General features: G+C 45.8%; 1 protein-coding gene across 1 annotated transcript; it reads left to right on the top strand.

The window, feature by feature from the left end:
• The first annotated feature begins 10,330 nt into the window (after positions 1-10,330).
• Positions 10,331-12,824, top strand: EDN3 (endothelin 3). Its single transcript, XM_075571362.1, has 3 exons — positions 10,331-10,592; positions 11,351-11,588; positions 12,468-12,824. Exons 2-3 carry the CDS (start codon positions 11,537-11,539, stop codon positions 12,794-12,796), a joined length of 381 nt encoding a protein of 126 aa, XP_075427477.1. The 5' UTR covers positions 10,331-10,592; positions 11,351-11,536; the 3' UTR covers positions 12,797-12,824.
• Positions 12,825-13,201: the final 377 nt, after the last annotated feature.

The raw sequence follows: 13,201 nt of genomic DNA on the forward strand, positions 1-13,201 counted from the left end.
TGAAACAGGCCTGACCTCTCTCTAGCAGTGCACCAATTGTATCTAGTGACTGCCTGGTCACATGATCTTCCCCACAGAACTTTTGTATCTTTGGTCCTCTTCTGCTGCACTGACAGCCATTTAGTGAACCCCCGAGCCGAATCTCCGCCGATCGATCGCAGGAGAACGGATCGATCAGCAACTTAGCGAATCACTTATCATTGTGTGGATTGTGTTGATGCGCTTATTAAAGGGGGAGCGGGGGAAATGGCAGCTGGGACGGCTGCTTTAAAGTAGGAGCTTGGGTTCTATAACCAGCATGGAGCATAAGACAGGACCAATATAAATGTACAATCAGAATTATTTTCCTTTTTCGTTCTATGCACACATTTCACTGGAAATGTATTCCCAGTGGCAGCACATTTTTTTATTGAATAGTACCGCTGTTTAGTAGATATGGCTCTAAATGACTTCATCAACAAACCCTGTTGTCCCTTTCCAATATTATCTTAAATAATTCTTATTGGAGACAGCAGAAAATAGGCTCCTCTTTGGCTACTTTATCATGTGAGCTGATTTATTATATTAACTCATGTTCTGCTGCCCCTGTCTTTCATTTCCATTGTGCTGAGCTGCGGTGCATGCCGGTGCTATCCAAATAAACAAAGATAATAGAACAAAGTAACCTCGAAATCTGGATGCGATCTGTGGCTTCCTGCAGAAATGGGGCTTGAAATTGACTTTATTATTTGAACAACTTGCATTTGGGAACCTAAAACCTTTGCCAAACTAATTTAAAAATAATAACAGTAGCCGCGATCTCGAGATTCTGGAAAGTGGTCGCGTAGGTGAAATTTTACACGGCGACTTCTATCGGCTCGCCACTTGAGGGCGCTCCTTACTGGAGTTTGAAACCAGATCCATATGGGCAGCTGGTCTCAGCTGTTTTTGGGAGGGTAGTGGCCCTTCCCCCCTCAGGATTAAGCTCGCCCCTCCCCACTTTCCAAGTTGGCAGGTCAGTTTCATTTTGCTGGGTTATGACAGATCCAATGCTGATCATTCTTCCCCTAATTATAGAGGTAAATAAGAATTTTAATTCAGGTAGTGCTAGGACCTGCTAACGGTCATGCCTTGAAGTGGCAGCAGGCTTAAGACTCTTTGGCCAAAGGGTTAAACTAAAAGACCCTTTTTCAAGAGAATATATAGGTATTGCACTGTGTATTTTTGTCACATTGGAAGTAGCTCTGGGCATCTTTGTTTGTTTTTTGTTGGAGTTTGAAACTAGTCTGGGGTGTGTCGTGGTGTCCTGTTTTTCTACCTTCTTAGCAAGTGTTTGGGTCAGTGCTGTAATTGAACCATTTCATTCCAGAATAAACTTGTGACTGCATTTCCCCAGGTCTCCCAAACCTCCTTCATTCACCTCACTGTCATACTGTATGTCACACAGACCCATATTTATTTACGGAGCAGTGCTATTTCCATAGAATATCTTCTGGCGCTGTTGGCACTCTATGTCTCGTTCACTTGTCTGGGCCAGAAGGAGACTTCTGGGGCTGAAAGGTGTCATATAGAATAGCACTTCTTAGCAAATACAACCCACACTGTGTAAACTGCAACTGAGAATTCTGGGTAATGCAAGCAGAAGTAATTAAATTGCACAATTCAGGAGGAGCATGGTGAACCAAGTCTGGTGCGTTAAACCACATAGTTATCATGGTACAGTATTACCCTCTGTTATCACCAGGTTGTCCACACACCTCAAGAAAGAAAAATATTTGATATACATTGCCTTTATTTTCCTTTTCATACGATTTATAAACTTCACCGAGAAATTCACCAGTATTATCCAGTGGCAGAAAGATAATGATTACAAATCCGAGGATCAAATAGGGTCTGGGGGTTTACAGGAGGTAGAAAGATGGTCAGACTGGGGAGAACAAGTGGTTCTCATCTTCCGTCAAATTCTATGTTTCTCTAAAAAAAAGAACATACAGGAGGGCCCTGGGCATGCGGCGGTTTCCTTCTAAGGGCCCGCCGCAAAGCGACAATCGGCAGAAAGCGGAATGGGCGATTTTTGGCGTGTGCGCATGCGCAAAGCAGCAATTCCCCCCTTCTCCGCATGTGCAACCTCCGTTCGGCGCGCACAACCTTTGTTCTGCGCATGCGCACCATCGTCAACCGCCCGTTCTGCGCATGCGCGACCCCCGATTTCCCGGTTCTGCGCATGCTCAGAAATGGCGGCCCTTCTCGGTACCGCAGTATCAGCGGATCGCCGAAAAAGCAGGGCCTTGCTGTATACATTTTGCAGGGCCATCTTGCCCTCTTAAAATTGGTGGCTAGTGAGAATTTCGTAAAGTTCCTGTATCCGATTTTACTTCCTATCCATCTTGAACATGGCTATTCCCCCCCCCCCCCTCTTTTGCTTAGTGTGTTACACACCTTGTACAGCAAAACCTGGGTTAGGAAATCAGCAATGTAATTAATGGACAGAGGCACACGGATTTCAATCATAAAGAATTTATTGTGCCATAGAACACACGTGTGCCTTTGTCTATTAATTGCATTGTATATTTTGGATGAAATGCAGGTCTTCCCTGGGACTAAGAATCCCCGGTAAACGTTTCACCAGTTATTGCTATTTTTCTTTGGTGTGCAACAAACATCCTTACTTTAGGAAATCAGCAAACCACAGAAAGAAAGCTATTGACCCCTTTTTAATTTCTGTAGCTGATTCCGCATTGCGAACCTTGTACCGGCCACAAACCCAACATAACTATGTTATAATGGGTGGGTAACAAGTATCCTCAACTGTACAAGGTACGTAGAAGGCAGGACCGCATGCACGGGAGCCCACGCTGGGTAGCAATGAAGGTTTTCTCATGAAAACCTTTGCAAAACCAATCATTCCTTGGACAGAGAGGTCCCGTTAAGGTTATTGGGGTTGGGTGACCCGTGTGGGATTTGTTAGCATTCGTGACACCTTCAGAGACCTGGCCCAGACTGCCAGGGCACCTTTCTCCCACCTATTCCCGATACTTCTACATGGGAGAGGCACGTGGAAACGCCACATTCTTTAGGGTTCTGTGGCTCCCCCACACTGCTCTGCAGATCTGTGACGGTGGCGCGTTTCATAAAGAGATAAACAGAGGCAGCAAAATATTTAGGATTAATAAGATTTGAAGGGTGGGGTTTTACTTTGTTTATGTTATCTTGTTAGCGGGTGTGAATCCTGAGGATCAAGAGCAGCTCCCGTCCTCTCATCAGTCACAAAGAGGTAAACACGTGCCCAATAAATCTGAGAGCCCTTCATATCCTGGCACCATTTATCTGCAAGGCGCTGGCAGGTGGCAAGCTCCACCTGTTGCTGACTCCCAGCACTGTCTGCTTGGATCCCAGGGCTTCCTGGGCAAGGATAACCCGAGACTTCATAGTGAGGACATTGTGCGTTTACATGGAAGGCTCTTGTATTACAGCAAAGGTGGCCAACTCGAGTCCTCAAGAGCCACCAAGCGGTCAGGGTTTCAGGATATCCCTGCTTCAGCACAGGTGGCTCCGTCAAAATGACTGGGCCGCTGATTGACCCACCTGTGCTGGAGCAGGGATATCCTTAAGACCTGACCTGTTGGGGTTCCCCGAGGACTGGAGTTGGGTAACACTGCTGTTTGGTGGCAGAAAAGTCACCAGTAATCCCGGGCTTCATGTTCTGTAGATATCGCTGGAAATGATTGCCTTGCAGTGGCATTCTAGTGAAGGGGGGCTCAACTCCAGTCTTCAAGCCTCCACCCCCCCCCCCTCCCAAACAGGGCAAGTTTTCAGGATAACCCTGCTTCAGCACAGGTGTCTCAATCAGTCCCTGCTTCAGAACAGGTGTCTCAATCAGTCCCTGCTTCAGCACAGGTGGCTCAATCAGAGGCTCAGTCAAAGACTGAGACTCTGATTGAGCCACCTGTGCTGAAGCTGGGATATCCTAAAAACCTGACTTGGTGGAGGAGGGGGGAGGTTGAGGGCTGCAGCGGAGCCCCCCTGTTCTAACGAATGGTTAATATTGCATGGTTAAAGTAGAGCTCATATGGAATGGGTGTCATTGTAAAAGCCGCTCACTCATAACATCCGCGGCTTATGCTCTTAAAGTGGCAGGTCATTATTTTTTTTACCTTATCCTATTACCCTTTCCAATGCTATTTTTTTTATTTTTTAAAATCTATTCAAACACTGTGTTGGAGACGTTAAAATGGAGCTCTCCCCGGGGCCCAGCGCATGGCAACCTCACGCTAGAGATTACAAAAATACAAAGAGCAGGACATTCTCAGAGGGTGAGATAGCACGTGTGAATTACACCAGGTGTGGTCAACTCCAGTCTTTAAGAGCTACCAACAGGTCAGGTTTTCAGGATATCCCTGCTTCAGCACAGGTGGCTCAGCACTGATTGAGCTACCTGTGCTGAAGCAGGGATATCCTGAAAAGCTGACCTGTTGGGGGCCCTTGAGGACTGGGGTTGGCCTCCCCTGAGTTACCCTCATACAGCATCGGGTGTGGGGGATTGCTACGCAGAGGGAGCCTCGTCTTCGGAACGTACCTCCCCAATCTCCCTTGTTTGGGTCGGTTACCTGGCACGTGTGTAATCTGGCAACACTTTGTATCATGAACTCGCCATGTAACATACAATCTGGGGAAGGGAGCAGAGCAGGGCTGTATTATTAGAGGAGTCACTGACTGCCCCCCGGGGAGACAGAGACATGCAAGCATGAAGCTGCTTCTCCAAACAGCACAACACCTGAATGTGTCATTGTGTTGCTCTTACGTGATCTCTCCCATTCTCTAATGCAGGGGGGCTCAATGCAAGTCCTCAAATGCTGCTCTGATCATCAAGTATGAATAAGAAAACGTGTATGCTATATCACTTAGGACACCCCGCTACTCGGATTGAATGTTTAGTTTTTATTGTTCCTACAACAAGCGGTCACTTCTATAATAACTGCAATATTTAGCTTGCCCCTCCAACATCAAGAGAAAAAGCCATCTTTCTTCCAGCGTGCTCCCACTTTCGGTCCGTCCAGGCTTGCACGAAAGCATTCTAAGATTCCATGTATATCCTGATACCCCTGGGAATAATAAATACAGTGAGTATAGTTAGCAGGCCGGCTACCCCTCGCTGTAATATTATAGTGATAGCAAGTGACGATACTAAGATTGCACATTAAAGCAGCTGTTCTAGCAGACGTTTTTTTTTAATTATTATTTTTAATTATTATTTTTCCCTTTAATAAGTGCATCAATACAATCCGCACAATGATAAGTAATTAGCTAAGTTGCCGATTAACCCGTTCTCCTGTGATCGATTGGCGAAGATTCGCCTCGGGGGTTCACTAAATGGCTGTTAGTGCAGCAGAAGAGGACCAAAGATGCAAAGATCTGTGGGGAAGATCATGTAACCAGGCAGTCACTAGATACAATTGGTGCACTGCTAGAGAGACGGCGGGGCTCAAAAATGGGTGTGCCAGAGTCTGTTTCAGAAGAGAAAGGGGATGTGACTTTGTAAATAATTGCTATAGAAACAAAATATGCTTGTTACATTATAATACATTAAAAATGTAATTCAGAGTTGTTTTAAAAAAATGCTACAAGTATTTTCTCATAGTACAGAACGGATTTATTTAAAAAAAAACACACACGTAGGATATTGCTTGGTCTGCAGCTTTAAGATCTGTGTTGCCTGAAAGACCGGAAATGCATTGTAAGGGGCTTACTCAAAAACTCATGAAACTCGGGGTCACCCAAGGCAGGAACACACTTCTGGGAAACCCCTAAAATGGGCTGGCAAAGTCCGGGCAAATGATATTGGTACCAGCCGTGACAAAGCTGCGTATCATAGCCGCTCATTGGTTAGACTCCCAGAACAACCTGGAAATTGGACGCCCATATCTGCTAAAGCAGGCACCCCCGGGTGATAAGACTGCTCTTGACCGAGGAGAGAACGCTGCGCAGATACCTAAGCTGCAGTGATCAGGGCCATTCTGGGCAAAAGTCAAACTGACCATTATTAGGGTGCCTCAAATAATAATAATAATTATTATTAGCATTTATTTGTAAATAACCAACATAGTCCACAGCGTGGTACAGTGGGAGAACAGTAGTTATGTTAAAGCTGCAATACTACATTCTCCCTTTTTTAAATGTCTTATTTGTATATGTAAAACGTGTGACAATGTATAATTCTACATTATTACCTGAGCTGGCAATCTTTTGTTGCTCCGGTTATAAACCTGTCACAATCCTGACTGTATGCCTAACATAATGGCTGCTTTTCAGTTTCAATTGATCCTTCAGTCAGTGTAACTCAGCAGCTACAATGTATCCTGATATTACTAAGGTAACATTATCTATTGTTACAGTTTGCAGCTCAAACTGCTGGGAACATTGGCAACAAATTATCACAAACAGGAAAGCGTTGCAAAGATCTTGCACTGCTGGGGAGGTGTGCTAAAGCCTGCTGTAGAAATCAAAAGATGCTCAGCGTATTAAAACGCATTAAAAATGGCATTAAGAGTTGAATTTAAAAAAAAAAAGGTAAAACAGTCACTATGATATATTACTACAGAACTGATTTATTACAATTAAAAATATATATAAGATTTCACGTGTTGCTGCTTTCAACAGAATGACAAAGAAAATCGGAGCGAACGCAAGCCGCTACACAAAGCGCCGAGGACCCTGCTCGTGACAAATATAAATGCGCAGACGTAGCGGGCAACAGCGCACCTGCATGCCCACACCACTGGGGGCACTGTCTAAGGCAGATACAATGGCGGCTACTCCCACCGGCGGAGCAATAATGGCTGCTACATCTGCGCATGAAATATTCCTCCCAAGCAGAAAACTGTTTCACAACGTAGCAGATAAAATGCATCATCAGGATCAGCAAGAGGAAACGTTAAATATATATATATATATATATATATATATATATATATATATATATATAAAAATAAATATATATATATATATATATATATATATATATATGCAAATATAGCTGTATGCTCATCTGCATGTCTTAGGCAGGTCTGCAACCCCGCCTTTCCCCATTATCACCCAGCATACAGCACTACCACTACAGCATTTGCATGTCATTTCCCAGAATCCCTTGCTGCAGTGGAAGTGCTGTATGCTGGGTAATAAAGGGGAAAGGCGGGGTTGCAGACCTGCCTAAGACATGCAGATGAGCATACAGTAATATTTGCATATTTGCTTTCCTGTGGAGGGTTTTTGTCACTTTTTTTACTCACCATAACTTAACTCAGTATTATGGTTTATATATATATATGTGTGTTTTTAGGGTCTTTAGATAATGACCCCATTGCTGAGGATTTTAGGCAGAGAGGTGTTAAGTTACCCATATCCTTTACCCGGCGTTATTGCTGTTTCTAAGCCGTGCAGTACATCTGGGAACAGTCTGTTGTCTCAAAAAGAAATTTACTGCTAGGAAAACAGGCCTCCGCTGTGTAACATATTGTGCTTTTATCTGTGATTTCACTGCAACGTGTGGGTGATCAGAGCTCGGCTCTGGGACTCGCCGCCCTCATGGGTGTTTCACGGAAGGGTCGGGCTGTGCAGGGAGCTAATACTGAGGGGCTTCCCATGGGGAACCCCTCACTTTTGACCACTGCGATTGCAAGCTCTTAAGAACAGGAGATCTCCTTGAGCATTGGCTCCTGTGAAGCCATCTAGGACCGTGCTCAGTGGCGGATTTAAAATGTGGCCGCCCACAGGCACTTACTCCCGGGCTGCCCACCTCGTACAGCGCCGCCCTCCTCCGTCTGCAGCGTTGCTGGCTCTAATGATGCCGCAACATCACGTGACCACGCGTTGCCATGGCAACGTGGCGCCATTTCACGGCGCGTTGTCATGGCAACGCGTCACCATGTGACATCGCAGCATCATTTGACACTGAGATGCTACAGAAGGAGGAGGGCGGCGCCGCGAAGGAGGAGGTACGTAACCTTGACAGAGGCGCCACGCGTTCCGCCCGGCAATCAGTGGGGAAGAGAGCGGGGCCTCTGTATGCCACCCCCGCAAATGCTGCCCCCAAAGTTTGACTCCCTAAGCCTGGGCCTAATGGGAAATCAGCCACTGTCCCATGCTGGAGAAGCGTTTAGCTCAATTCAAATAAATGGGGGGAAAAGGTTCCCCAGGCCAGGGAAGGTGGCTTCACAGGCCATTAAAATTTGACTTCAATAGAATAAGACCCCAAGCAGGATACGTTGTTTCCAGGTACACCTTGTTCTCACTTGGTTGTATCTTGTGCTGTAAAATGATCAATACGATAAAGAATCAGAAAATTGAATACAAATAAAATGAAGATGCGTTCCCTACATACGAATGTATTTTACTGAAACAGTTTGGCAACCATCATGACGGGCTCTTCGACCAGCGCTCTATAGCAATGTCTCCGAGCACGGACGTTTGATGCCTTAGAAACCCTGGGCAGGTACATTAAATACGTCCTGGGAACACTCACCAACAACCCTGTGGAGTTCTGTGTGATGAACTCATCGCCTGATTACTTCCCCTACAACGTGAGACGGTAATTCAACTGCGTTTACATGACACCACATGTCCCTTCTCCTTCCACATTCATTGGGGGATTATGGCTCGCTAGTTAATTCAGACTAGAGGGTCTTTCTAACGCCGAGTTGAGTACAGCCAGTGTTGTGCTGACCTACAATTGAGCAACCTAATTACAGCATACTGTATGGAGGATTAATGATATAATTGCTGCAGGTATTCATGTTGATATTTTAATCAGGAGGAATGCATCACCTCTTCTGCTGTGTAGGTCCTCACGACCCCCCCAACAGGACAGGTTTTTAATATATCCCAGCTTCAGCACAGGTGGCTCAATCAGTGGCTCAGTCGAAACAGGGAGATCCTGACCTGTTCGGGGTCTTGAGGGCTGGCGTTGATAACCCCTGGTACAGGGGAGCCTTTATCTGTATGTCTAAGTGTTATGTTGTTGAAATCATTTTTCAAGTTCCTAGCTCCTGGGGCCCCGACAGTAACTGTCTCCTCACACCTGTGATTTATTGCCACCTTTGGCCCCGAGTTCCTATCGTTACATTCCATACTGGGGCAGATTGCAGTCAAACAGAAGCCCGGGCGATTTATCGCCTACCAGTACTCCTCCTTCTACCATGCGCGCTGCCATGGCAAACCATCGCCTTGTGACATCCAGGCGTTATTTGCCGTCAGGTCACCGTGGCTACGCTGCTGGAGGAGATGCCGGCCCGGGGAAGGTAAGAGACGCGTACGCAGGCCCCCCGTTATCCGCCAGCTATCAGCTATCAGTTTACTTGTTATGGGGAAGAGCGCTGGGCCTCTGCAATCAAGCCCCCCCTTACACTACCCCTCCCTCTCTTCCCCCCTTACACTCCTCAATTCTCTGTGTTCCCCCCTTACACTACCCCTCCCTCTCTTCCCCCCTTACACTCCTCAATTCTCTGTGTGCCCCCCTTACACTCCCCTCCCTCTCTTCCCCCCTTACACTCCTCAATTCTGTGTTCCCCCCTTACACTACCCCTCCCTCTCTTCCCCCCTTACACTCCTCAATTCTCTGTGTTCCCCCCTTACACTACCCCTCCCTCTCTTCCCCTCTTACACTCCTCAATTATCTGTGTTCCCCCCTTACACTACCCCTCCCTCTCTTCCCCCCTTACACTCCTCAATTCTCTGTGTTCCCCCCTTACACTCCCCCACCCTCTCTCCCCTCTTACACTCCTCAATTCTCTGTGTTCCCCCCTTACACTCCCCCTCCCTCTCTTCCCCCCCTTACACTCCTCAATTCTCTGTGTTCCCCCCTTACACTCCCCCTCCCCCCCCCCTTACACTCCTCAATTCTCTGTGTTCCCCCCTTACACTCCCTCTTCTCTCTTCCTCCCTCTCTCTTTTCCCCCCACTCCTCCACCTCTCACTCCCTCTCTTTCTTCCACTTACTCCAACACAACCCCCCCACCCAACAATCTTACCTTGGGGCGAGGTCTCCTCAAAGCTGTGCTGGTCCGGAGACTCCACAGCTCCCTCCTCTGGTCGGGCGGATGTTGGACCCAACTTCCGACGTCAGCAGGAGGAGAGAGATGACTGACTGAGTCACTGATTGAGCCACCTGTGCTGAAGCAGGGATATCCTGAAAAGCAGACCTGTTGGTGGCCCTTGAGGACTGGAGTTGGCCACGCCTGCTTTAGCTCATACCCCCAGTGCTACATTGTATAATCTGGCACACAACCTCCAGAGTCGGTTGCCATTTCCCCCCCAGCCTATCCCATGCTGTGTCCTCCTGAGTGGGTTGTGATTTGCCCTGCCCTCATTTCGAGGAAAACATTTGGGCAGGTGCAAGGCTGGATTATCCAGGCATCTCCTGTCCTGAAGCACCGTCACGCACGGTACGTCCCGTCTATTCCTCGGGAGATGAAAAGGAAACAGCTGATTAGTAAGATGGGAGGATGAAATCAGGTGGAATGCTTTGGAGCAACCTGGAGAAGAGAGGCTGCAACCGCAATACCATTGCTGGGGAGCCTTCATCCTGCAGTGGGAGACAAGGGCTGAAGATGATGATACATGTGTGTGTTTCTATATTTATGCCTCTGTATGTATGTACTGTATGTATCTCTCTCATATATATATATATATGTATAACAGATGTCCAGGGCACTCATAATGAGTGGATAAAAAGAAATACTTATCCTGCAACTGGGTGTATAGCAGTAGGACCAGGCTCACCATCCAGCCACAGGTAATACAGCAAAGTAAAATCTGCAGCACTCGCCAAGGTGATGTATCAAAAGGTATACATTTATTTAATCTAACAAGTACAACAATGTCGCCCATATTTTAGTTGTATTTATTAGATTAAATAAATGTATATCTTTTGATACATCACCTTGGCGAGTGCTGCAGATTTTTCTTTGAGATATATGTGTGTGTGTGTGTGTGTGTGTGTGTGTGTGTGTGTGTGTGTGTGTATATATATATATATATATATATATATACACACTTATAGGAGTAGTAAAAAAACTTATATTAAAAATATTTCTATGTGGGAATTTTTTGGGTACAATACATTTCAGACCCCCTGGCTGTGAATGGGCTAGGTTCGATACTTTGATATTGACCCCATAGGCCTCCCAGGTAATAAGTGGAAGGAACTCTCCCTACACAAGTGCTGGAGCACAGGGGATTACACACACTGACAATGATGCTGATGTCCTGTGGGAGGCGTCTGATCCATTCTAGCTTTAAATCAGCCCTCACTTCTTCTCCTCACACTCACAGCTCCATGATGTCTGCATTTCTCTCTTGACAAGTCTTATCCTTTCAGGAATAAAGAGAAGAAAGCCAGGACAAGTTAAACCAGCCAGCAGTGATCTCCTTCAGCAGTGAACAAGCTGCACTGGGGATTTCTTTTTTAAAGCAGTTTTGCAAAACCAGGATTATCTGAATCTGGGACTACACTTTGCCAGGAGAGGACCTCTTTCTGATCTCTTGCTGCTTCGCATTTGGGTTCATGGAGCTGAGAGTATTAATTCTGTTGGGACTTACTATTACTTCTGACACAGGTAAAATCCTCCAGTATTACTCTGTTTACACTGGGACAAGGGCTGCTGTGTATCAATGGGAAGCAGAAACAATGCACAGAGAAAGTCCCCTGCAGATTCTCTCTCCTTGCTTGCATTGTATGACCCATGGGAGAGAAGGGGGTGGGTGGGGGGGGGGGGGATATGGGTGCTTGTTATGAAATGCTGTAGATTCAGCTGTTTACAATACAGGGAAGGATTCATACCTCTTACCTGATCCGGTGCACATTAGGATCAGCTTTTTTCAGCAGTTATATCATATGAATGATACATTTGCTGCTGTTTATTGCGTCAGTTATACAACAAGGGGCTGATCCACTGTGAATTCTTCTATGGTTACAAGAGCAAAAGTTACACTAATCAATTCAGTTTGTAAGATTTTAGGTGTCTCTAATCCATAGTTTAATTTGGCACATATATATATATATATAATATATCAAATTCCCTTTGATTTAAAAAAATAAATGAAAAAGGGATTTTATTTTTTTAGAAAAATGTTGGTATTTTTGAGAGGTGAAGAATGTGAAAGTCTCTAGTTATACCCCAGACTAAGACACGTGAATTAACAATACTTCTCACGTGGAAATAACACGCACGTTCATTTGAATTAACAAGCGAATGTGGGTGATCTTAAGTAACCAGAACACACTTTGATCTCACGTTACATTGTGTCTGTTGCTCAATATTCACATGATGCGAAATGTAGATGAAAGATTAGATAACATGGTAAGGAGGTGATCCAAGGAAGTTAACCCATTCAGTGCCAGAATGGGCTGTGGCCATATTTAACACTACAGAGAATACATGGGTGAGGGGTTCATTAAGTATGACGTCATGCTGATTTTTGCTCCCAAATTGCAGGCTTTGCTCTGGCTTCCCTGTCCCAGCCAACAGGGGGCAAAGTGAACCCCCACCTGAGAGAAGGGGCAAGAAAAGGAGGCAGGGGGGAGAAGGCGGAAGGGACCACCCTACTGCAGCCTGGGGGGTCTCTGCCCCTAGGAGCAGAATCCCCAGGTCCCCAGGGCCCCCCGATCCCTGGATATGAGCAGAGGAATCTCACATCCCACCCGGATCCCGACCCTGGAGAGGCTCACAGGCGAGAGAAGCGGTGCACGTGCTACAGCTACAGAGATAAGGAGTGTGTGTACTACTGTCACCTGGACATCATATGGATCAACACCCCTGAGTAAGTCTGAGACACACTTACTGTCCTTTGTATGATCATAACAATGTATCAGTCTGTATGTCTGCAGCTCTTGTAGTTCTTTGTGTGTGTGTGTGTGTATATATATATATATATATATATATATATATATATATATGTATGTATGTATGTATCTTGTGCACCCTTCTGTATACTGAGGTTTATAGTTTGTGCACCCTTCTGTATACTGAGGTTTATAGTTTGTGCACCCTTCTGTATACTGAGGTTTATAGTTTGTGCACCCTTCTGTATACTGAGGTTTATAGTTTGTGCATCCTTCTGTATACTGAGGTCTATAATTTGTGCATCCTTCTGTATACAAGGTCCTGTTCTTGTCACAAGGCTTAATAGCATGTTCCCTGTTGTCGTTACAGGGCTAACAGGGTCCTGT

Source organism: Ascaphus truei, chromosome 15 (genome assembly GCF_040206685.1).
Source record: "Ascaphus truei isolate aAscTru1 chromosome 15, aAscTru1.hap1, whole genome shotgun sequence".
NCBI lineage: Eukaryota > Metazoa > Chordata > Amphibia > Anura > Ascaphidae > Ascaphus > Ascaphus truei.

Coding starts and splice junctions, on each gene's coding strand:
- EDN3 (XM_075571362.1), top strand. CDS start 11,537: ATGGAGCTGAGAGTATTAATTCTGTTGGGACTTACTATTACTTCTGAC. Junction 11,589..12,467: donor TACTATTACTTCTGACACAG/GTAAAATCCTCC, acceptor CCCAAATTGCAG/GCTTTGCTCTGGCTTCCCTG.